General features: G+C 41.8%; 1 protein-coding gene across 11 annotated transcripts in view; it reads right to left on the bottom strand.

Moving 5' to 3' along the window:
- nbeaa (neurobeachin a) overlaps positions 1-25,506 on the bottom strand; it is a 77,670-nt gene that overhangs the window by 10,855 nt on the left and 41,309 nt on the right. For 3 of the 11 annotated variants that reach the window (XM_061803161.1, XM_061803164.1, XM_061803169.1), the window contains 34 exons: positions 24,593-24,745; positions 23,670-23,838; positions 23,159-23,238; positions 22,988-23,050; positions 21,963-22,060; positions 21,788-21,880; positions 20,917-21,025; positions 20,755-20,836; positions 19,825-19,948; positions 19,440-19,632; positions 18,692-19,366; positions 18,042-18,437; positions 17,293-17,510; positions 16,836-16,989; positions 15,589-15,612; positions 13,855-14,035; positions 13,571-13,695; positions 12,212-12,280; positions 11,961-12,129; positions 10,498-10,856; positions 9,381-9,517; positions 9,115-9,269; positions 7,803-7,929; positions 6,981-7,100; positions 6,103-6,236; positions 5,479-5,540; positions 3,982-4,046; positions 3,180-3,288; positions 2,361-2,527; positions 2,061-2,185; positions 967-1,116; positions 401-537; positions 214-331; positions 37-139 (listed from right to left, as the gene is read on the bottom strand). In XM_061803161.1, coding sequence (XP_061659145.1) covers positions 37-139; positions 214-331; positions 401-537; positions 967-1,116; positions 2,061-2,185; positions 2,361-2,527; positions 3,180-3,288; positions 3,982-4,046; positions 5,479-5,540; positions 6,103-6,236; positions 6,981-7,100; positions 7,803-7,929; positions 9,115-9,269; positions 9,381-9,517; positions 10,498-10,856; positions 11,961-12,129; positions 12,212-12,280; positions 13,571-13,695; positions 13,855-14,035; positions 15,589-15,612; positions 16,836-16,989; positions 17,293-17,510; positions 18,042-18,437; positions 18,692-19,366; positions 19,440-19,632; positions 19,825-19,948; positions 20,755-20,836; positions 20,917-21,025; positions 21,788-21,880; positions 21,963-22,060; positions 22,988-23,050; positions 23,159-23,238; positions 23,670-23,838; positions 24,593-24,745 — 5,243 coding nt within the window. Of the gene's footprint in view, positions 1-36; positions 140-213; positions 332-400; positions 538-966; positions 1,117-2,060; positions 2,186-2,360; positions 2,528-3,179; positions 3,289-3,981; positions 4,047-5,478; positions 5,541-6,102; positions 6,237-6,980; positions 7,101-7,802; positions 7,930-9,114; positions 9,270-9,380; positions 9,518-10,497; positions 10,857-11,960; positions 12,130-12,211; positions 12,281-13,570; positions 13,696-13,854; positions 14,036-15,317; positions 15,390-15,588; positions 15,613-16,835; positions 16,990-17,292; positions 17,511-18,041; positions 18,438-18,691; positions 19,367-19,439; positions 19,633-19,824; positions 19,949-20,754; positions 20,837-20,916; positions 21,026-21,787; positions 21,881-21,962; positions 22,061-22,987; positions 23,051-23,158; positions 23,239-23,669; positions 23,839-24,592; positions 24,746-25,506 lie in introns of all 11 variants that reach the window. The other 8 variants (XM_061803163.1, XM_061803165.1, XM_061803166.1 and 5 more) reach the window with 6 other exon arrangements.

The raw sequence follows: 25,506 nt of genomic DNA, 5'->3' as shown, positions 1-25,506 counted from the left end.
AACAATGTCGGTGGGCCATTTACAGCCTGCAGGTACCTGGCCTGAGGCAGACCGTAGCTGGTTCCGACGCCCACCCGCGGGAGACTGTAGACCACCCGCTTGACCGTGGCCTGGTCGGGGAAGTTGAACATCACCGACGCTGGCGAGAAAGGTGACAATTGTAATCGTGAAACGGCTGAAATGTCTGCGCAACGCCCGAAAATGCTATCTTACTTCTGTTGGCCATGAAAACCTCCAGACCAGTGTTGTGGAGGAGGTAGCGTCTGGAGAACACGGCTCGGATCTCGCTGAACATCCACTTCCCGTGCAGACCCTCCGAGTAGCCCAGCACCTGCAGACCCGAGAGAGGCCGACGATGACAACATCGCAGCAACGCGGGTTCGCGTTTGCGCATCCTTGCCTTAGCGTCGGCCTTCTTGAAGGCGGGGTCGTCTTCTTCCACCTCAAAGTAGATCTCGGTGGTAGTGATGGAGAGCGTGCCGCGGGCCACGACCACCGGGGCGACGAGCTGCGCCGGCGTGCTTAGCACCACGGGGCCTGCAGGGGGCGATGTCGTAAAATTTAGATTCAAATAATAGCTCAGTTCACCTTCACTGTGGGTTTTGATTAATATTAGGGAAATTTGTTTTGTGATACTTGTGCAAATCAGTGCTAAAAACTTTTTTTTAAAGAAAAATTTTGCCTTTAAAAAAAAAAAATCAAAAATTTAATTAAAAATGTAAAAATTGGGTGTTTTTAATATCAACTGGATTTATTTAATTGATTAATGAATGGCTTGATTGTCACTTGTGTGATTAACTGTGTTAATTATCATATCTTCTACTGTTAGTCTGCTTACACTTGAAACCGACAACTTGCCTCTGGACGTAAAAAGTCGCGGGCGGAAAGGCACTAGACATAAAAGACAGTCCAGTCACCAGAGGCCGCTGAAAACGAGCGAAGGCCCGACCGCCGCCGCGGTCTCACCTGCGAGGTTGTCGATCTCTTTCTCCTGCAGCAGACTGACGGCGTCGTCGTCGCCCTCCAGCATCAGCTCCGCCTCCGGGTTCTGCGCCACCACTGAGTGGCTCCGGAAGGTCTTCTTTGACTTGACGCCCTCCTCTTCGTCCTCCGTGCCTGGTTCAGGAAGACGTGACGCGTGAGAAGCTCGTGCACGTGGCCAAAGTCATGAACAGCGCGAGAGACAGACATTTTTTCAAGATGTCATGATGTAAAGATCTATGGGAAAAAAATGATTACGGATCTGGAAAGCACTCACCACGGCACCTAATTTGACTTGGTGACGTTCGCCGCAAATAGATTTTTAACCTCGTGACAGATCATATTTATGGTTTAAAAAAATGTCTTTTGAGGTTTTACATCATTCTAAAAGGACATATTAATAAATTACTCGCAGATTTCGGAAGACCTCACCTTTGATTTGATGTCTTATGCCACGTGAACACACATTTTTTTAACAAAAAATAAATACATTATTTAAAAAAAGATTTTTGGTGTAACATTATCGTCTTTATTTTGTTGTTTGATTGCTTTTTAAAAAAAATAATTACCTTCACCAGGACAACTAAATGTAGTTTGTGGCAAATAGATATTAAATTTTTAGGAGTCACATTTTCAAGTTTAAGAAACACATTTGAATATTGTATTAAAAATTAAATCCTTGTCCTGTACGGACTTAATGTAATGTAATCTGTTTCGTGATTAGATGTCGCTTATTTCAAATGGATTTAAAAAAAAATTGTTACGAGACCTGATCCATTTGAAAGACAGGTTTTCGAATTGTTACCTCACCGTATGATATGTATCAACATAAAAATCACAGATCAGGAAGATTCTCACCAAGAGGCATCACTTGATGCATGACGTAATGCGGTTTGTTCGATTTTAGTTCAAATTACGAATCAAGTCTCATAATCGGGTATGTAGCTTCTCGATGTTCACCAAGTTTGGAGATGATTGGATAAAAATTGCAGAAAAGTTTGTGTCATTTTGCGTTTGTTGTGTTTGACGTTGAACGTTGACCTTCAAACTTTGACACGTTAAAAAACACAAAAACTCACCGTAGTCGTCGAGACATTTGAGCGCCACGTCGGCGTGCGTGGACCCGAAGGCGTTTCTCACGAATCTCCTCCTCCTGCGCAGGTCGTCCTCCCAGTAGTCCAGACGCCAGAAGTCGTGCAATTGGCTGCAAGAGACAAGGGCCAAAAAAAAAGGAGGCCTGATAGTGACCCTGAGGTCAAAGTTGATTCAATGAAGTTGCGACGGAGGGAGAATGAAGTTGCATTTTTCTAGTCTTTTTGGGCAGAAAATGGGTACATATACGATATTGAAGAAAGATAAACATCTTATGAGGCACTGACCTCTGCGACATGGTGCCCCAAGCTCCATGCTTATTGGTCAGGATGTTGAGGATCTTCTGCTTGAGCTGGTTAGCGGTCACGTGGTCTCGGTGCTTAGCGGCGCTGATCAGGTGGTCGCACATCTTCTCCTCTTCGCGGCGGTCAGCCGCGTACTGAGCGCAGTTTGACTGCAAAAACATTTGATTGTTGGGTGCGAATCGTTCTTTGTTTCTATGTGCCCTGCGATTGGTTGGCAACCAGCTCAGGGTGTACCCCGCCTCATGCAAGATGAAAGCTGGGATGTGGTCCGGCACTCCCGTGACCCTTGTGAGGATAAGCGGCCCGGAAAATGGATACATGGATATTTGAAATTAGGAGGATGGGGGGGGGGGTATGATGCACGTTACCTTTCCAGATAAAAAGTCATATTTTCTTACAGAAAAGTCTGATTTTGTGAGAGTAAATCTTTCCTTTCTAAATTTTTTTTTCCAACATTAAAACTCCTTACTCTTCTTCTGGTTTTTTTTCAGATAAAATGAATATTTTCTTCCAGGAAAAGTCAAATATCCTTACAAACATACTCAAGATGAATAGGTGTATTTTCCCAGAATTTTCTGCAAGATGAAAAGGAGTATTTTTTAAAGATAAAATTTTTCCAGAATTATTAAAAAATAAATAGCATTTATTCATGAGAAAAAAAATGTATAGAAAAAGGGATTTTTTTTCATGATAAAAAGCTATTCGTTTTCATTTTTTGAAACATTTCTTGTTAACATTAGCATCACAGACATCTCTAGTAAATACACAGCACGGGCGACAAGGACAGATGTTCGCGCGTACCTCAAACTCGGCATGCTTGTGCACATCTTCGGCTCGCTGGCGGTTCAAGATGAACTCTGCCTCGTTGGCGACGCGCACGATGTGATCCTTCATGGCGTGACACAGCAGTCTGACAAAACACGTGCACGAATGCACACACTTCAGACTCTAAGCAGTTATTGATAAGCTCATTCAGCAGTATATTCTTTAGTAGTATTAGGGAAGTACTTAACAAAAAGAAAATTATATGATGAAGAAAAAGGTGAGAAAAAAATTGTGTGAATACCAGATTAAAGTTGGAAAAATTGTAATCTCACAGTAATAAAATTCCAAATTAAAATTTACATTTTCTTAGATTAGAAACTATATAATTTTTTTTTTTTAACAAAGAAAAAAAAATTGATATCTTAGAATAGTCACACTGAGAGGAAAAAAGTAGTAATATTAGCCAAATAAAGTTGTCTTTCAAGAAAAAAAAAGTGTATATATTCTAAAAAAATGATATATATCAGTATCTAATTTAAGAATTAAGTTGTATTTTCAAATACAAGGTTTTTTTTAAGGACAGAAAGGGAATATGTACAGGAAAAAAAGCAAGAAAAAATTTCTTGTGAGAATATAGTTGCATTAAAAGTAATCCTTTTCTAACTGAGTAAAAAAAAAAAAAAACAACCCTAAATGTATGTGAAGACTCTACTAAATGTGATTTAAAAAAAAAAAATATATATATATATATATATATATATATATATATATATATATATATATATATATATATATATATATAAATGCCATTTTTGAGTATGACCTTGACTGTTGTTACCTTCCTTCATTGATGAGCTCAATGAAAGCCAGTCCCGCGTTCTTCTGGATAGAATTCTGCCATTCCTAAAACACAACAAACGCTCATTTCCATCTTACAACGAACTAGTGCTGCTGTTAGGGCGTCACCGCAGAGAGGCTGTCGAGGAGGAAGCTGCTAAAAGCCATGAGCAGCGCACATTAGCCTCATGCTAATGGAGCTTTTTGGGCCTCCAAGGACACATGAGGTAGAGCATCTCCCGTTACGTGATCGATATCTGGGCTTGGGTTTCCTCTCCTGGGCCTCTAATGGTCGGAAGGCCCGAGCACGCCCGGGTAACACTACACGGGGGAGGAGGAGCGAGGGAGGAGGAGGGAGGCGAAAGGCACAGCCTGACGTTCCCTGATGGACCAAACGGGAATGGAGCTCCAGACAAGAACATGGAGGAACTTAAAGACAATAATTGGAACACCAACAGCACTTTTCTAGAAGAAAAAGAGCAAAATGACTGGAGGTAAGTTCCTTTTCGGTCTACGCAATAACTCAACGCGAATGAGACCTTTACAAAGAAAGTCAATCTTTTCATTATGTTATTGTTGAACATCAGGAGACAGAAGATATTTATTCCCTCTTGATCATGTTTAAAGATGGTTCCATTTTCCATGATTATTATGAAAGAGTATATTTTCAATAACGTACCCATCACAAATGATCATAATAGTCACACTTGATGAATCAGATTTCATTAATATTGTAGTTTCTTTTGCTGATTGTCTGGGAGAAGTCACATGGTTCATGGTGGACAAGTACATTTTAAAATTTTAGTTTCGCTATAAATACGGTGTAAAACGTATTTTCAGATTAAAAGCATTCATCAAAGGAAGGATTTCTCTCTCTCTCTCTCTCTCTCTCTCTCTCTCTCTCTCTGTCTCTCTCTCGCTATATATATATATATACACACACACACAAAAATCATATCATCTAAATTAAAAGTATGTCCCGAAAATAATGTTTTTTTGGGGTTTTTTTTTTTAGGTAAGGGCTGTATTTTTCCAGAATTTTTTCTGGAGGGTTAGGGAAAAAAAAGTATCACACTGTAATTCCTACTATATATGACACTATTTAGGTAACAAATATATATATATTTTGGGGAAAATACTACGGGAAAAAGGGGAAAAAAAACATTGGAAAAAGTAGGAAAAAAATCCACATTTATATTTATTTATATATTTATTTACTTACTTACTTACGTATTCATTCATTCATTATTTATGGCATTTTAGCTGTAGTTTAGCTTTAGTTTGTGTTTTACGGAATGAGTGAAGAAGCATTTTTTACTCCCCAATGGTGTCTGCGGCCCAGGAAAATTGTCTTGAAGAACACATATTGTGTTCCATCTGCAATGCGCTGCAGCGCAAATCAATAAACGCGAAGGACTCATGCCTGGATAGAAAACTGGCCTTAGACCAATGCTTAGGAAAGGACCTGTGAGCAATTGGATTTTCCGCAAAAACTGACCTGAGAGCAGAGCAGCATGACGAGCTCCACCACCGACGTGCTGGACTTCATACACACCAGACCTGGAAGAGCGTGGAGACACTCAGTCAGAAGTCTTTCTGATCTCACACGTACACACAGGCACACGTATATTGCGCCAGAAGACCCAAAATACCATCAGCAGATGTCCAAATTGAAAGCGTTTATAAAAAGCATGCGACGGAGGAGACAAAACAAACAAGATCAGAAGAGGAAGAGAGGAGGAAAAATTGAGGAAGAACAGAAGACAGGGACGTGCCGGCAGTGGAGGACAAGAACAGGACGCCAAAAAGCAGGTGTGCAGCAGGAACAGTCGAACACAGATTTAAGGATCATCAACAAAAATTGTAATTAAAGATAATAATCATATCAAGTTAGCATTAGCGGATGCTAGATTCAAAGACAGCACGTCGTAGCTGCTTGGTGAATGAGTGACGCAGCCAGGTCGAAGACAACCAAACACACTCACTCACTCACGTGTCCACCCATTTACCAATCACTTATTCATCCACCTTTCCAATCACTTTTTCCACTCAAGACTGTGTGCGGACACGGTGGCTCTTGTGACGACAGACGCGTATAGTAATAAGGTTTGTTGTACAGCACCTGTACCTTCAATGAGCAACTCCTGCCCATGACTCCCCAGCAGCGTGCGGGACAGGAAGGGCGCAAAGTCCACAAAGATTTCCCTCAGCAGCGGCGCCACCTTCTCCAGAGCTCGCTCCAGCTTGGTGGTGATGCTGCAGGAAGGAGGGTTGGGGGGACACATGGCGAGGAAACCGCGTTAGCCCACCGGCGACGCAAAGGCGTCGAACATGCGGGGTGGGGGATGAGGCAAAACAAGAAAGAAAGACACACACGGAAATATTCTGTACTACCACCTCTTAAGTCTGGACTAAAACTGCTACAACTTTAGCTCAAAATTCAGGAAATTTTATGGCTATAAAGACAATGCTAACGTTATTTACAAGTGTAACTCAAATCACTTATATGTCAAATTTTCAGATTTTTCCAATGGAATAAACTGAAATGTCATTAATCCTTTCCAAAAAAAAACCACCTAAAATTGTAACATGTAAAAAAATGCAGTACTAATATTTATTCAATGCACCTTGTGGGATTCCTTCTGGGGTACGTGCCTTGGCCACTAAGGGGCAGTATAATGCATACAAACATACGACAGATTTGATGATTCAAGAGAACACTGTCATCTTTATGTTGTTCAAAGATACGCAATTTAAGAGTTTGCCGTTGCCTCTTAGCGGCGAAGTCCGACGGTTACGTGTACACTTATGTCATATTTTTACTCAAAACATAAAGGAGAAAAAAAAAGAGAAATCAGCCAGCTTTAAAGTTGGAGCACTCGTAAGTCAAGGCACCATTATTTGGCTTCTGAAGCACTTTTGTTTGTGTGTGTGAAGGTGGGCGGGTGGGTGGGACCACGGGAGGGCTACGGAGGGTACATGCTGGAGCGTATTCCTTGCCTAAAACACTGTCCCGCATCTCGGGGGGCAGCCTGGAAGCCTGCCAGAGAGCTAAAAGACTTGAGCTCAGGGGGTGTCTGACCGCTGCGCAACGCACACTGCGCCACCTCACAATAGGCACTGCAACACAAACACACGTGTACACACACACACACACAGACTGATTAAGGGATGTGCGTGGACATTAACCCCCCCCCCAAAAGAAATTCTTGTGCTACAGCACCAACTAAAGAGAAGAAACTCAGCGTTGATGGGTTCTAATTTAAGCACTTTTTTTTTCTCAAACAAATCACACTTATGGGGGATATTTAATCAGAAATATTACAATAATTATCATAATTAACTTTAGATGCATATGGCACGTTTCAAGGGAGCAAAGAATGCGTCATGGTATGATACAGAATGCTGAATTGTGGGGAAACCTGCCATCCCAGAATGTTGACTTAACAGGCAAACGTAACGTGACTGAATGTAGACCAATGGTGGGAAAAAACATCACGCAATGATGACCCATGGTAAACTTAAGTGTTGACCTAGGGGCTAATATGTGACATCACAAAATGGTGACTTAAAATGAGTAAACGGCATGTGATTGATTGGCAACCAATGTGCAAACTTGACAGAATGTTTCCATGACTTCAATTAGCCTAAAATTTGACAACATGTCTGGGGGCGGGGCTATCTGTGGATGATAATGAGGACCAATGAGAGAAGCAAGGGCAGTGAAGCAGGAAGTCAACAAAACTGAAGCCATACGAGGATACGATGAAGGGGGGGGGGGGGGGGAGAATTGGGGGGAGGTTGAAGGTTTTGTTTTCTGACCTCATGTTCTCTACAGTGTCTTCAGGCATGGGCGCCACCGTCTGGACGGCGGGTAGATTCTTGCTAGTGGCGCCGTTCACAAATGAGGACGATGAAGATGACGAGGAGGACGCCGAGTCTGTTGCGCCTGGACGAGACGGGCGGACAAAAAGGAAGGGTAGGAAAGGAAGATCATGGAGGGAACAAAGTAGTCAATATTAGACGGGAGCTCACTGGTTAAAAAGGATTGAAAATAAAATCAATAACTATCGGAAAGGTCGGCCGGACCCTATTTTTAGAAATTATTGACCATTCACTCTGAGATGCGAGGATTCTGATCGATGCCAGCATCTTAGTAAGAAAGAAAAATAATTTTGTAGAAGAATTGAATATATCAATATTTTTACATTAATGCAGCTAATAAAAAAATGATTAAATACGTAAAAACTTCAAAGTAAAATCATGCTGTTTGAAAAAAAAAGAATATAATTAAAAATCACAGAAAAAAATAAACAGCTTAAAATCAATCAAAGACAGTTTTGAAAGAAATATAAAATAAATGAAAAAATACTATTAAAAAAATCTAGGACTGTGGCTGATTTTGAAAAAAATATGAATACCAGTTAATCATACGAACAAAACAAGTTTTAAAAAAAGCTGAAAAAATATTTAAAATAAGAAAAAAAATGTGCTTTGAAAAAATAAAAAAAAATGTATAAATAAAGATGACTGAAAAAACTAATAAAACCTAACTAAATCATATGTATACATATAATACAGACACAAATATCCATACACATGGACATTATATATGTATACTGTATGAATAAAAACACTTTGGATAACTGTAGCCAATTGGAAAAAAATACTATTTAAATAAGCAACTAAACAAATTAAATAATGTAAAAAAAATAATAGCAGCTGATTATAAAACAAAAATTAAACCAGCCACTAAGTATAGAAGAAACAAAATCAGTTAAAAAAAACAACTAAATGACTAAATTTAAAAAAAAAAAGAAAAGGTAAAAATCAATAAACCACATTCTGATAGAATTTGGAGACGCGGCTCCTGTGCCTCTAATGGGCCTCGCTCCTTTCTTTGCTGCGGTTAGTGCAGACAGCATAGCGATCAATACAGAATGAGCCAGTGAGGAAGCTCCATTATGTGCCGCGGATGCACATCACCGCACGTCTGACTCACATAATGTCAAATGTATCTGCCCATTAACATTCTGTGTGGTGTCGCACTTTTGCCAGTTCTCAGCGCAAAGGCGCTTTTAGCTCCACAATTCGTGTGTGTGCGTATACAGTATGTACAGACGTGATCCGTCACCTGTGGTGTTGATCATGCTCTTGGGCGTGGCCGTGGCAGCAGCGAAGATGTTCGGCGTGCTGGCCGCCGTGGCGGCGCCCCCGGTGGTGGGGGTGCCCACCGTGTTGACAGACAGGCTGCCGGGCGGCGGCTTTTTCACAGGAACAACGACACTCCTGTGCAACCGACCGACTGAGTGGTTACTATTGATGACTTGATAATGGTGGACGTCCAAAAAGAGTATAGATTTGTTGAAGGCTGACAGCCCAAGTGGTACAGAAACCAACCTGTCAAAAGAGTGGAACTGCATGGGCAGCATTGGGTGGGTTTTCAAGGCGGGATCGGGGTAGTACGGCGTCGGGCCGGACTCTTGGCCCGACTCGCCGCCGTCCAACGGCGCTGCCACCAGGCTCTTCAAGATCTCCTGAATAGGAGACATAGCTAAATGTTAAGTTTAAGAATGGAACTTGCTATCATCACCGGCAGAGGGTGCAATTCCTTCAGTGCTGCAGCAGAACCTGAAACAGGAATTCAACAAAAGAACTACATTTGGTGCTTTTTCCAACTTTGTTTTCAAGAGGTACCGAAATTAGACCATCGGAACATCTGGTTCCGCGGCACGTTGGCTGCCTCAACAGTCTCCAGTCGAACACAAAACGGGAACTAAACAAGAAAAGAAAATTGGCCCACACACTAAAAAAAAAAAACAAAACATAACGTCGATGTGTACGACAAAATTACAGTACGAGAGAAAATAGAGAAGCATTACTACCTGGCCAGACTGCTGCATACAGCAAAGTAAATAAGGAAGAATTTAGTTTCGGTTTGCAGGAACTGAATTAAAAAAAATGGAAAACAAGAAAACTTTCTGAACCACGCCAGACGATAAGACTAAATAGAGTAACAGTCCCCAGGCTGGTGAAGTTAGCGCGTCAGTAAATCCGTATACTAAACAAGACTTACCTTGCGATCAGTTACTTAATCTGTCATCATGTTTGAACCGTTAAAACGTGTAAATATTTCTCTCGGAGCTTCGGGGTCACACAACCCTTCAGACTTTGGTGTAGAACATGAAAATGGCAGTCAAATGGGAAGAGAGTCGAGTTTGGAGCAGGAACAAAAAAAAAAACAAAAACATAAAACAGTCGAGTGCTCGAGCGAATGGAGTGCAGTTCCCAGGCTGGTCAAGTTAGCGCGTCAGTAGGATTATGTTCAGTATTTCGCTACCTGGGGGATCAAAGCTAGTAAATTTGCATTATTTGACAGTTTTTACATAAAGTATGGAAGCATTTTACACAGAGCTTTAGTGTGTCAGTAATTCTGTATATTTTGAGAGTGTAGTTACTTTAGTTTATCTCAAATGTACTACTTGACTTAGCTGTGAACTTGAGGCCTGTGCGTTACCTTGACGTTGATGCCTTTATTGGTCTGGCTTATGCTGGAAATGGATGAAGGGGGCGCCTGTCCGGCGTTCGGGTTGTGGGGGGAGTCCAGAAGGCTCTCCTGTGACCTCCTGATGTCCGAGAGACTGCATAGCAGATCTGCCTGCCCGCCGCCCACGTCCCGATCCCGGTCCCTGTCCGTCTCCCGCCCGACAAGGCCCAGGCCGAGCCCCAAGCCCATCTCGGAGCCGTTTAGGGAGCCGCTCGCGTGGCCCTCCTCGCCGATGCCAGAGTCCGTGTGGGGCAGGCCGGCGCGGGGGGAGTCGTCCACGGGGGTGGGCGTCTGCTTGTCGCGGTCGGAGAAGGCTGAGGATGGGTGCTCTAGTGACGCAAGGACGAAATCATCAAAATATTCACCACTTTTCTGTAGATTTGTCAACGTTGTGCCTCGGTCAAGACCGTGGACAACGATTCAACAGCTCGTTTCTTCTACATGTACAATTTTTCTGCATCAAAATTCAATTAGCTGCAGTGACTCATGTTCAACTTTAACCTGCAGGTACAGAACAGAGTTTTTGAAAAGCCAACTCTGTGGTGACTGACGCTCAACTTGGATATTACCGTAATTCCCGGCCTACTGAGTGCACCTGGTTATAAGCCTCAAGCAGCACATTTGTAAAGGAAATACCATTTGGTACATACGTACGCATGTGTAAAAGCCGCAAGTCCCCACATTGATAAACGAGACATTTACAAAGAAAGACGGTACGCAGTGAGTTTAACGCTGGCGCCGCCACGCTAATGCTAGCACCGTTGCGCTAACAGGGCCAGTTAAAAAAAAAAAAAAAACTGGTAAAAATCACTGAGACAGGGCAGTAACACGCTAGCGCAGCGCTAACAGGACCAGACTGGTAAAAGTCACTTCCTCGGCACATATTCTACCAATCTCACTCTAACCTTTTCCGCTCGAGTGCCCCCTTACGGCCATTAGAAAAAAATGCACATATAAGCCGCATCGCCGCATAAACCGCATGGTTGAAAGCGTGTGGAAAAAGTCATGGCTTATAGGCCGGAAATTACAGTAAATAGAATTAAATAATAGAAGCAAAGGGACTGTCCACTGTCGTCACTGATACGCATCTTTGAACCGTCTAGATTATAGATTTTGGATGTGTATAATAATTGATAGTACAGTGGTGCCTTGAGTTACAAGTGTCCTGAGGTTTTTTGAGATACAAGACCTTGTTTGAGTACTGCATGGTGGAAATAGATTCAGTTCAGTTACCCTGCTGCTCACCTTACAAATAATACCATTTCAAAAATGATCCATTTGTAACTTTTTAGATTTGACATATTTGTATTTTTTTTTACAAGCACAGAACAAATGTAACTTGTAACTCAAGGCACCATTGTATTATGTTTTCATATCCGAAATATAGCTAGCTGCTTGAACATAAAAAAAAAAAAAAAAAAAAAAAAAATCACCTGTGCTGGTGGGCGAGTTAATCTCGTGTCGGATGCTACGTCCGGACAGGCTGGTGGACCTGCTGATCTCCCGCTGAGGTTCCAGAATGTCTCGGTACTTAGAAACCATCAGCACCGAGATGAAGTAGACCACGGCCAGAGCCAGAAATTGAGCTTGCTTGCTGTCATCCTGCAATGGCGGAGGGGGGGCACCAATCACAATAATCAGTCACATGCAGCGAGGTGTGTTGTGGCCAACGCGACACGCTTACCACGTCTCTAAAAACCACCGCACGCAGCCGGTTGATGTCCACGTCCTGCAGCAGGCGGTCCGGGTCCTGCTGAACGTGGACCACAAACACAGAGGGTCAACTACGATGTCATGCGTGTTGTCGTTGTTTGATAGAAATCCCGCACGTCCAATTACTGTAATTACTGTACCGTAAACCTGGCTTTAGCTTTGAATAGTTTAGTCGGAATATCCAGCCAAATTAACACAATTCAGTGTCATGTGACAGCTCATTTGTGCATAATATTGCCATTGAACGGCATTAACTTCTCTCAAATTATTTACAAAGACCTACAAAGAAAATTGGGTAATGTTATTTTGTCAGTGAATCTTTTCAAGAACCTTTGAAAATTAATGATTTAGTAATTAAATGAACTGAAAGGCCGTCATTTCAGGGTGGAGAAAAAAAAGAACCTGGAATTTAATCATTTATTTTTGCCCGTTTCCTGTAGTTCCATTTATTTTCATGTATTATTTTTTAACTTTAATTTTATTCTCCCTTCGAGTTTTGTAAGTTTTCTACACCAACAGAACGTATACACACTATATTTTGCACATGCGTGTGTGTATATATCCATCCATCCATCCATTTTCTTTGCCGCTGATCCTCACGAGGGTCGCAGAAGCGCTGGAGCCTATCCCAGTTGTCAAGGGGCAGGAAACGGGTTACACCCTGAACTGGTTGCCAGCCAATCGCAGAGCACATTGAGACAGTCACACTCACAATCACACCTAGGGGCAATTTAGATTGTCCAATTAATGTTGTATATATATATATATATATATATATAATATATATATATATATATATATATATAGGGGCAATTTAGATTGTCCAATTAATGTTGTATATACATATATATATATAAATCGATAATGTATCTAAATCAATAAGTTCCCTATTTATTAGATTTTTGTTTGAGTCATTTTTCCCAATATTTTTTTGTCCCTTTTGCTACTCAATTTATTCACTTTCATTTTAATTTTGTTCCCATTTTGTTTTCAACTTAGTTATTTGCCCCATGTTGTATTCATGTATATTTCTTTATTCCCGTCTTATTTTTCAAAATGGATTTTGCTTCATACTCATCAGCAAGATACTCACTATAATATATTTTGAAAGATTTTGAACCCTTTCCGGGCAGGGGTTGCAAATTTGCAACAAGGTTTAATATAATAAAACATTTTAAGTCCAGAGTATCATTCTCTGAAAATATCAGATTTTTCTCTCTGCAAAATTTTAATTTGTTCCAGAGAGGGTTAATAAAAAAGCGGACATACACGGTTTTCTTGTTGAAGTGTGTGTGCGCATGTGTGAAATAATGAGAGACAAGTGCGCCACCTTGCTGGGGGCTGCGCTGGCGTGCAGGGTGTCCTGCGACTTGCTGCTGGGCAAAGAAGACTTGCAGTTGCGGTCCCGCTGCCGCTGGCGGCACTCCAGGCAGTTCCTCACCGCCACGCAGCACACTGCCACAAACGCACGCAACGACAAGTAAAGTGAAACCAAATGGCCAACACGGGTCACAATAAATGGAGAAATGACCAAAATGTAGGTCGCTATGTTTGAATATCTGCAGTTGATTCATTCTGTACACAATTTAACGGCGGCCTAAAGAGTTCTCTCACCCAGTCTCAGGCACTGCCTCATGAGGCCGCCGGAGGACATGTTCTTCTCGGCCTCGATCTCGCTGAAGTTGAGCGAGCTGGCGAACACCAGCACGTCCACCATGGCCATCAGCCGCGACAGGAAGGTGACGGCCGTCTCCGACGACATGCCCTGCGTCGCCTCGATGTTCTCCAGCTCCGTCTGCGTGGGTGGGAACGCACGCACGTGCACGGTGAAGGCGGCGTCACTGCTGGTCGCACGGGCGGGCAAACGTTTGTGCTCGAGGGTCGCGTTTGATTTTGAAAAGGAATAGATGGGCCAGGTCATTCATAGGTGAGGTCAAATCTAAAAAGTTACAATGTCAAATGGATCGTTTTCTAAAATAGTATTATTGATAAGGTGGGGCGGCATGGTGACGCAACTGGTTAGAGTGTTGGCCTCACAGTTCTGAGAGCCAGGGTTTGAATCCCAGCCCCGCCTGTGTGGAGTTTGCATGTTTGGGGATTTTCTCCAGGCACTCCGGTTTTCTCCCACATCCCAAAGACATGCAACATTAATTGGACACACTAAATTGCCCAAAGGTGTGATTGTGAGTGCAACCGTTGCCTGTGTCCACGTGCCCAGGAATTGGTCTGGCAACCAATTCAGGGTTTACCCCAACTCCTACCCCATGACAACTGGGGTAGGCTGTGGCACTTTAGTGACCCTTAAGAGGATAAGCGGCTAAGAAAATGGATGGATATTAATAAGGTAGTCATAATTAACCAAATAATTTTTAAAAAGTGAATTGTAGTATTTGTTTTGTATGAAATTGTTTCTTTCAATATAATTTTTTTTAATTCATTCCATTATAATTAATTAACGCAATTGTTTCATTTAGTAAAAATGAGATGTTTTATTTTTGTAATATTTTTGTGCTTTACCAAATGGTTTATTTTAATAGTAAAATACTAATTCATTCACACTTAATATTCTTTTGAGTTTATGTAAATTAGTTCATTTCAATAGCAAAATGATATTTCATTCTAATTTTGAACTTAACTATTTATTAAGCACCATTTGATTTGGCTTATTTCTCGACTATTTATTTTCATAACAACAAATCAAATTATTTATTTCGATAAATGAACACATCAATTTTGATTTGAGAACTTAAGGAGGAAAAAAAAAAATCAGCTCAAAATAACGCACCAAATTACAGGACTCTCGACAATGTGGCCCGCGGGCAGTGTTTTGCCCACCCGCCGTTTGCAGGTTCCAGGAGTGAGGATGTGCACATGCGTGTGAACCATCAGTGCAATCATCCATGTGTCAATCACACACACGTCTCCGGTGAGCAAAGAGAAAGTGCACACACAAGTGTTTAAGGTGTGTGTGTGTGGGGGGGGGTGGGGGGGGTGAGGAGACAGGAGTGCTGGGGACTCCTCTAATGGTGACATCATTCAGTGGTCTTTTGTTTTGTTTTTTCCTCCAATTTACCCACCTCACCCCCCTCGCCACCTCCCCCTGGCACGGGCGTCACCTCCTCGCCTTTCGTGGCCGCTCCCATCCTCCTCTTTAAAACGTACATATAAACGGCGTAGAGGAATAACGAATACGGGATAACAGCGAAATCTCAGAGGTCCAGCAGAAGGGCGAATGGTATTCCCCATCGGAAAATCATGGAAATTGTAACAGCAAAATTCATTGATTGGGTCCACCTCGCTGATGGAAAAGGTTGGAAAAGAGAGTGGAAAGGAAGGAAGCAAACTTACACTGCTGGCACTAGTCTTAGAAGTCTGCACATGCAAAAACAGACATGACAACAACCAAAAGACAACAACAAACAGAGGAAAAGAAAAGAGGAATTTAAATAAATGACCACTAAAATTAGTCGGTCAGAAAGCTGCTCAAAAATAGGCTAACTGCAGATTTAAGGAAGGCAAATCTAAAAAGTTTTTTTTAAAGGACACCATCAAATTGTTAGCCTAACAGCTTAATTGGCAAAGTTGTTTTTATCTTACTGTCATAATAATCATGTGTTTGCCAAAAACTGTTTTATTATTTTTTTCTGTGTTGATGCTCTAGATCAGAGTAATTAGCAATCAATCGAGGCAACTGGACTCTTCTCTTTGTTGAATTTGTTGTTTCCTCTTGATTTCCAAAAACAACTTAGCAACTACGTTATCATTTTCTTATGCAACATCCGTCAAATGTAAAATAATTACACGTTTTTAAATCTCCCTCCATCAATTTCAAAACTTTTCTCAGAAAACATCAAATGAAAGGCTTGAGAATTGTTTTTAATTTCACCAAAACCAGTTCACAACTTTTTAAATGGCCTTTTCCATTCCAATTTTTTTTTTTTTTTTTTAAATCAAAATGATCACTTTTTCTAGTCCCACTTCATCAATTTCAAAACAAGGCCTTATCAATCTACTTAAAAACTTTTTATGGCCTTTCCATCAAATTTTATATTTCTTCTGACTTTTTAAAGACTACATTCCGTGTAATTGAAAACATTGTAAAGCCAATTTAACTAAATTTTACTTTTTTCAGACCCCTTACATTAACGAAGACTTTTTTTTAAAGAGTTATTTTATTTGCGAGTTCCATCAAATAATCAAATATACTTTTTAGGGCCTCGTTTTTGGAAGATTTTTTTAAAGACCACTTTACTATGATTCAGGACATGTTAATATTTCTAATTCCCTGGGAGTTGGCATTATTATTTCTCTTGAAATAAACATGCGACAATGTGGTGCTTTTATGACCTTAGAGTACCACATTTAAGGTTAAATTGCATTTTTTGGGGGGGAGGGGGTAATCACGACATTATATTTGTAAAATATTTGCCAACACCCTGTTAAACAAAAAAAAATAAATAGTTACGTATGAATTAGGTCTAAGAAAGGAAGCAAAAAAATCTAATTTTTTATTCATTTACTTTTAAAATGCGTGTCACGATTGCGTCAAGTAGCGGCTGCAGTTCCCCCTCCCGCCACAGTACGGCGCCACTTACGGAGGGCGAGGTGGCAGCGGACAAGAGCGGCAGGATGCCCCCGCAGGCGATGATAATGTTGTCCACCATCTGGGAGATGAGGTGGATGGTGTTGTGCACGAAAATGATGTTTTCATTGCTGTTGACAAAGTCCATCACTGACTTGGTGGAGTGGCTGCAAAAAAAAAAAAAAAAAAATTGTATGAAATGGGCAATTTCAAACAAAATGTTGGACTTCCTGTGTGTTTTACTGAGTGGATTCTCAAGACGTTTTTCTGATTCTACTACTGATAGACATGTCTACCAAATTTCATGTTGCCAAATGAAACCGGCTTTGGAGACATTATTTTTTCCTTTTTTTTTTTTTTTTAAATATATGACTAGCCAAAATGACTAAAATGGCAGACTTGCTGTTTGTTTTAGGACATGGCATCCTGAGGCTTTTTTTTGTGGGTTTCTTAATCCAGATGTGGCTCACCTTCTCCACACGTGCACGTCGGTCTCCAGCGCAAAGAGCAGGTCAGTGAGCAGTCTCTGGTGCATGGGCGACCACTTGAACTCTGGGATGCGGAACATGGTGGTGCGCGGCCCGGGGCTGAACTGCCGCCGCTGCTCCTCCGTCATGGGCATCCCCCGAAAGCCCAGATCCACGCGGAGGTCTCGCTCCAGCTGAGACGCGCTGCGGCCGTGCAGAGCCTGACATTGAGAGTGAACACCGCATCACTTCTACCCAAACTTTAAAACTTTAACACTGTCCTGCACTCCAAATGTAATACCCAAACCCTAACCCTGTCTTCAAACCCTAACTTGAAACCTTAACTTTGATTTAAAACCCTATTTTCAAAACCTAATTTTGAAACTAGAACACTGACTTCAAACCCTGATTTAAGATCTTTAATTGTTGTTTAACTGAAATGCTAATAGGAAATCCAAAGCCTAGCTTCAAATCCGAATTTGGAACAGGAACACCAGTTTACAACCTCATCTGAATCCCTCATTTGAAATAAAACCTGGCTACTTTGAAATCCAAATCCTGATTTAAAACCCTGCTTTGAGAAGACCTAATACTGCCTTTAAACCCTGAGTCTGAAACTTCAACACAGACTGTGAAATCCTGACTCGGGCTTTAAACCGAAGTCTGAGACCTTAACCCCAATTTCAAACCCTGACCTTAATGTGAAACCCCAAAACTCTTTGACACCTTACTTCGAAACCTATGGTGCTCACCTGTGTGGTTGCGGTGGTTGATATCTTTTTATCTTTGCCGTCATCAGATCTCTCCGTATCAGATGTGACACTGGCCACGTCCCCCGCTCCTCCCTTGAGAGCCGACGCCTCGCTGTCGGCGCCAGTCGCTCTGTCCGCTCCGTCCCCTTCGGGGAAGTCGGGGCGAGACAGCACCTGGTTTCGGGCCTCTGTGATGGAGCTGATGTCGGCCAGCGGGCTTTGAATCTTGAAGGGCCCGTCCTCCGGGAGATCGCCGGCCGAGCTGCAGCTCGTCATGTGGGCCAGCAGGCTGAGGTCGTCGCTAGCGCAAGTTGCGCCGGGGGCGGCGGACTGATCCGGACCAGTCAGGACCAGGGCATCGGTGGCCGCCAGAGCCGGAAGGAGCTTCTCGTCGACCTGGAAGAACCGCACGTTTTCATACGGATTTTGCATTTGAAATGGTTCAATTGCGTACCGACTGAAGTGCCCGAAAGTTTTAGCCAGTTAGCATGAACTCAGCACAACGCCAGGGGCAGAAAAGCTTGTTATTTAGTTAGTTGGTTGAGTAATTGTAGCCAGTGTCATAGCTAGTTAGTTAGTTAACTCTTTTTCACACTTTTACGTTACTATTAGCATTGGCTAATATCATCACGTAGGTAACCTATTAGTACCTTGCTGAAGAGAAACCCGTTGTTGTTGGGTACACTGTCTTTCTCGTCGGCCAGGGTGATGAGGGGGCCCATGATGCCGTCATCATCCAGGGTGACACCTGATAGTCCCAAACTGGGCGGCACGCGGACCCCCGCCGACATCGTGGCACCATCATCTTTCGGCACCAGGGTGCCGTTGAGGTTCTGCACCACGGCGCAGTATGCGCTATCCAAGAGCGAATCCACCTCCACCAGAGGTCCATTCTCCATGGAGCCACTTCCGCCTACTCCGCCACCCCCACCGAGGCCTTCGGGACTCAAGTCCAAGTCGTCCAGCTTCACCTCGGTTGCCTCCACCTTCTCGGCTTTGATGTCCACCAGTAGGTCATGGACCTCCACCCTCACACCGGCACCCTGCTCGGCGTCGACCCGCTTAACGGCGCTGTCGGCCAGCAGGTTGCGGGATGAATCGCCCCCTGTCCCGCCGCCGGCCTCGCTATACTCGGCCTCGCTCTCGGGCGTCTGTAAGGTGTCGTCCATCTCCAGGTTGCCGTTGACAACAGGTGCAGGAGAGGCAGAGAGGCCCGAGATGGTGGACACGGAGCCTTTCTTGCCTTTCTTCATGTTCTCCTCCTCCTGACGCTGGTACTCCTCGTACATCTTGGCCAGGTACTCCTTGTGCGCTTCGTACGTCACCTGTAGCCATAGCAATGTTAGCCATGTTAGCAATGTTAGCCATATAGGGGAGGTGCGGGGGTACGACTCAAACCTTGGAGTGCGCTATGGAGAGTGTGTCCACCCAGACTCTCCAGCCGCCCCACTCGTATTTGATGGCGTGGTAAAGCAGGATCCTGAAAATATTGTAGACCATCTCGGTGATCTTCTGTTCCTCGGGATTCTTCGGGTTGATGTAGCCAAGCGAGAACATCCAGTCCTGCCACACTGAGCACTGCAGCAGGCAGCTGCAACCCAAAAATATCATCAACAACACCAAATGTATTACCATGATGTACACACACCATAGGTGGCGCTATCAACCCCAACAGTTCCCACCGTTTTAGCCAATCGCAAACGTGAAGAAAGTCACGTGTGGAAAAGCCACAACAAAGTAACTACTAGCGAAGAGACAAACTAGCTAAGGGTAAAACTAGTACCGTCTGTTTTCTCTGCTGTTGCTGAAAAGTTTGATCATGTCGGAGAGGAAAAGTCTTCTGACTTCCATCAGCTCGGCGCTGGGAGAGGAATTCTTCAACAGCGTGGCGACAACCTTCAGGATCACTGAGTACACACGAGCAACTTGATGAGCGAAATTAACCACGTCGGCCACATGAGTGTCGTCAGAAATATAGAAAAAAAAAGTAGCAATATAAATGAAAATATTGCAGAAATGACCGATCTTAGCTGTATACAGGATAGTAGCAATTGCAGCAATATAACCAAGATTAGAGATTCTCTTAGCAAAAGTTAGAATAGTTGCAATTTAAAAAAAAAAAATAATAATCTACATTAGCAAAATAATATCTGATTATTGGAATAAAATCGCGATCAGTGATAAAAATAAATCAGAAATTATCTATCCATTTTAGCTGCATTCAGAATACTGTATATTCAATTTCAGCAATGTTGGCCATCTTAGTAATATTGATGATATCAAAAAATATTGCTGTCATCAGCAGTTTGTATTGTATTCCTGACATTAAGTATTTTAGCAACCTTAACGCATTAGTGAGAAAAGCACTATTAGTGATTAAGAAATACTGCAGAAATGATTTGGCTTATATATAAGATACTAAGCATTTTAGCAACATTAGCAATGATAGCACCATCAATGCTAATAATATTACGGATATGTGATAATTTCAGCTATATTCCTAGTAGCAATTTTAGGAACATTAGGACTCAGGGATAAGATTTTTTTTAGCGCTGAGATAAACATTTTACATTAGCATTTTTAGCAACATTATATGGTTCATCAATTTTAGTTAAAAAAAAAGAGCACAAGTAGTGATGATTTTACCTATATTTGGGATATTATTAGAATTGTTAGCGACATTAGCATAGCGGCGAAATGAGCGTTTACACACTGGGATTCTGGATCTTGATGGTGGAGTCCGGTTCTGGGTGGGGCTTGTGAACGACCTGCGTGCACACCTGCTCGGTCAGGATCTGAAAAGCCCAAATAAGGATGCGCCAGTCAGTCAGCAGTTGAACGCATCGTGGCGGGAACCGGGCGGCCAATCACGTACCTCGTAGAGCGTGTTGTAGGTGGTGACGGACACGGTGTTTGTGTGCATCATCAGACGCTCCCCGAGGAGTGTGAAAAGACTGTGAGTGTGCATGATCTCTACCTTTCTCCTGATGAACATCATATTAGCAATGTCAGCCATCTTAGCAATCTTATTTGTATTAGAAATTTTGGCATTAACAGTGATGTTTACTACGATATGGATACGAAAGCCAAGAACAGGCGCCGGAATCGCAGCGCCCAAATTCCACTGGACGTAAACATTCTGTCTGAAAGTGGCGCAATAGAGCTGCTATCCGTAGCGGGGATGCTTTTTGTTCCCCTTGGATACTCAACCATCACCGAATCACACACTAGCGCATATTGGTAAACTACAACTTTTTCGTAAGTTTTTTGTTTGTTTGTTTTTTTTTTATTCATCTTTTTTCACCATGGGCCCCGAGAAACTTCAGAGGAATTGAGTTTTAGCCAACATTGGCAAGCCAAGGTATATTTGCAATAATGTCAGAAACATTATCATTAGCAAACATCAACAGCAATATTAGGGATACAGGAAATGTGACCAATATTAGGAATGTAGCAATATTTATAATATTTGTAGAATTTGCCATATTACCTGTTTTAGCCATATTATTAAACTATTAACATGACAAGCAAAACGCACAATATTAGCGCCCTTCGTCATGTTATCATATAATCAATTTTCGTAATATATTAACCATTTTAGTAATATTTTTGGGTTTAGCGACAGTGAAGAACAAGACGTGAATGACCTTAGCATCATCAGCTAATCTTGCGACATTAGCTGCGTGAGCAATTTTGGCACGATTAGCAAAATTAGCATGTCTTTTCATAGCTAAAAATGTACTGACTTGTGACCAAGGTGTTTGAGGAAATATCCGAGTACTTTGAGGGCCTGTACTCGGATACTCTCGCTTTTGGAGGCCAGCAGCTTGCAGATCACCCTGGGACACACACACAACACATTCACGTTATTTAGATATTTTTCCAGACGGGAGGTAGTTTAGCTGAAGGTGTCCATCTCACCTTATCCCGTTCCTCTGGTCAAAGGCAGGAATCATGGAGGCCGGATGCTCGGACATAAGCGCCACCAGCAGCTGGAGCACGTCGTGGATGTTCTCGTCCTGCAAGTTGTGGAAAAGTCAACATTTACAACTCATGATTGTGATCCTTTCGATAGCATATAATAGCATCATGCTGCGCTCGATACACATTCATTTTAATCAACATTTTTGTAGCTAACAGATATTAAGCTTGGTTTTACCATGATGACCAACAAGTAACTTTGTGGTTGTATGGACTTGACAGGATGCTAGCACCGATCACGCTAATGCAATAAAAGCGATACTCAACATATACTTAACAAAATTTGCTATGTTTGCAACATTATACATTTTCAAAACAAAAGTGACATTAGCAAATTAGCAGTAAAAGCAATATTAAACACTGCATCTTAGCATGATCTGGAACATTGGCAACATCAGCCACACAAGCACTATATGCAATATTAGAAACATTAGCAATATTAAGTGATAATAGTAATAGCTGCGTTCATCTGAGATGACACGCTGTGGCGACCCCGAAAGGGACAAGCCGAAAGAAGTAATAGCAGACAGAAATATTAAGCCACAAGCAACATGTCCAACATTAGCTATAGAAGAGATAATAATGATATTTACATTATGTGCTTTCGCAAAATTAATAGTACTAGAAATAAAGGTGATAACAGAAGTATCAGTGATTATACAAATATTAATTATATTGTAAATATTAGCCATAGGTCATAAATATACACAATACTGGTAAACTAATCGAGATAATAGCTACATTAAGCATACAAGATATATTAAGAGACATTAGCAAAATTAATAATGGAAGTGAAGTCCTCACTGATAGTGGAATTAGCTATTTTAGCATTAGCTATTTGTACTAGCGGCAATATTACCAATAATTACTGTCGTAACAATATTAGCTGTAATGACAATGTTTGCTATAATATGAGGAGCAAGAGCAGTATTAGCCACGGATTAGCATATTTTAAAAGCACTGACCTCGTGCATGGTTAGCAGGTAGTTAAGAATACTCTGTAGCTCGTCCTCCTTGACACCTCGGTCCTAAAAACACACAGGCAGAAAATTTGCAGTATTGTCACTGATGCGCAATATTAGCCATTTTAGCAATATCTGATTTTTTTAGAAATACTACTGCAAAAAGCTATTCACTTTTAAAATGAGCTGCTTGAGGAAGAGGAGCATGAAGGCCCGTAGAGAGATGATCTCCTTTTGGGAAGGTCGAGGTCCATCTGAACACACCCGAAAAACACACAGAAACACACAAATATTCACAACACACACAAACAAATACATTTTTCATTTCCTGTTAAAGAAATATGGATATAAGATGATGGAAGATGTGGTATTATTACAAACATGCACATGAGTTAAGTCCTAAATGTTACTGGTACCAAAAAAGGGTAAGTGCTACTTAATATTCGCGTTTGCCACATTAATACGCAATTTGAGTGACATTTATCAGTAATATTAGCAAAGTTAGCCATGCAAAGTTTCGGGTACTCATCAGGCTGCGACTAATTACCATGCAAATGAATTTCAACCGTAGCCCAAGGCAATTAGGTAAATCAAGTCAAGCCAATCAAGGTTGGTCTGTTGCTATGGCAACGTGGCCAGAAAGAAACCGATACTGTACAAAAAAGAAAAATAAACCCGCTCTTACCGAGGCCTTTGGGTGCGATGGCGCTGCAGTCTAGCGGGTTGACGGCCCAATAGTAGTACTTGAGCGTGTGCATGAGCTGCAGAACGGTGCCCACGCGGCGGATGGTCGAGTAGATGGTCGCCGTGCCGATGAACTCGGACGACAGGTAGGTGTACAGAGACAGCTGAACCTGGTGCACGTGAACCATAACGTCAACATGAATCACGATCACTATACAGGCACTTCAACATCATAATTAAGTTAATAAAGTAGACACACCTAACCCCACACAAAACACACCACATGCTCAAAACGTACACCCACAACGTACCCCTCACAGAAAACACCCTCACAGTCATACCAAAACACACCACAATGCACAGAAAGATACACCTGCAGCACACTCTGATGCACACCCACATACGCACTCACGCAAAAATCACAGCACCCCAACAAAAACAGCACAACGCACACTCAGGCCAAAACCTCCATTCAGAACGCACCCCAACGAGTTTGACGTAAAAAAATTCACCAACGAAGTTTCGTCGAAATAATTCATATTTTCCGCAGATGTGAACTGAACTAAGTCCATTTTGGCCTGATTAACATAATTGAGAACGCACTCATTCTGGCGTCAAAGATTAAAAACTATTGCATTATTTTTTTATGGAAGAGTGGCAGGCTTTTGTTCGGGACATTTCAAAACCTTTAAAAGAACAACAGCAATTTAACAAAGTGCTGAAAATAATGGAAACAATAAATAAGAAATTAATACGCATATAGCATCAAAATAAATCAAATATTTTGTAATTACACTACATTTTTAAAAAAAGTTACACCGCTTCCTTTTGTTTCCTTCCCTTAGTTATTTTTTTTTTTTTTTTTGGGCTATAATATCCAGAACCCCCCCCTACACACATACACACTCATGCACACACACAAACCTTGGCAGGTGTGTGTATCCAGATGGCGGCGTTGAACAGGACGTGGTCGCACAGCTGCTTGAGGAGCGGCGCCCCGTGAGGCAAACCGTCCAGGTACTTGGCGAAGGACAAGAACTGCTCCAGAACCGCCCGAGTAATGTGCACCCTCAGCGACTTTACACAATACGAGAAAACGTCAAGTCAGCAACTTTAGAAACATAACATTGTGGCGTTTCAACCATGTCCAGCCCATGAGCAAGTTCGGTTATTATAGAATTTAGCATACCCAATCTGCCTTGCATATAAGGTTCAAATTTGGCAAGGTCGCTGCTACTAAGCCACGCAGATTGCGTGCCTGCTCATGATAGACACGCCTACCAAATTTTATGTCACTACCGTAATTTCTCAAAAATAACAGGCAATTTTTTTCCCAAAAATATTTTCAAAAAATTAATAGCGCGCATTATATTTAGGTGTGGATGAAAACAAAAATAATTCAATAACATTGTATAGTCGTATACAGGTACATAGAGTGGTTAAAAAAAGGTATACATTTACATTTCGGTATGATATTCGAGGTGTTATGTTACACATTTATATATATTACGGCGGAAATTCACATTTTACGATCGTTAGTGTAATATATTTGTCGCTACTGCACCAAAAATGAGAAAAGACTGTCCGTGAGTTTGTTTTGACTTAAACGATAGATAAGATAGAAAGATAAAAAAAAATGTAAACGACAACGACTAGTTGTGCAGCTGCTTTTAAAAACAAAACTTCTTTTGAAGTGTTGGCTCTGGCACATGCACAATGATTATTATTAATGATTGTTGTATGGACAGTTTTTTAAAAAACAATACAAGTACAAAGCTAACAAAATATAAATACAGATAACTCCGAATACTTTGATCATATGGGTAGCAGCAAATTGT

Source organism: Syngnathoides biaculeatus, chromosome 18 (assembly GCF_019802595.1).
Source record: "Syngnathoides biaculeatus isolate LvHL_M chromosome 18, ASM1980259v1, whole genome shotgun sequence".
Classification (NCBI taxonomy): Eukaryota; Metazoa; Chordata; class Actinopteri; order Syngnathiformes; family Syngnathidae; genus Syngnathoides; species Syngnathoides biaculeatus.
This window is presented reverse-complemented; position numbering and strand designations above follow the sequence as displayed.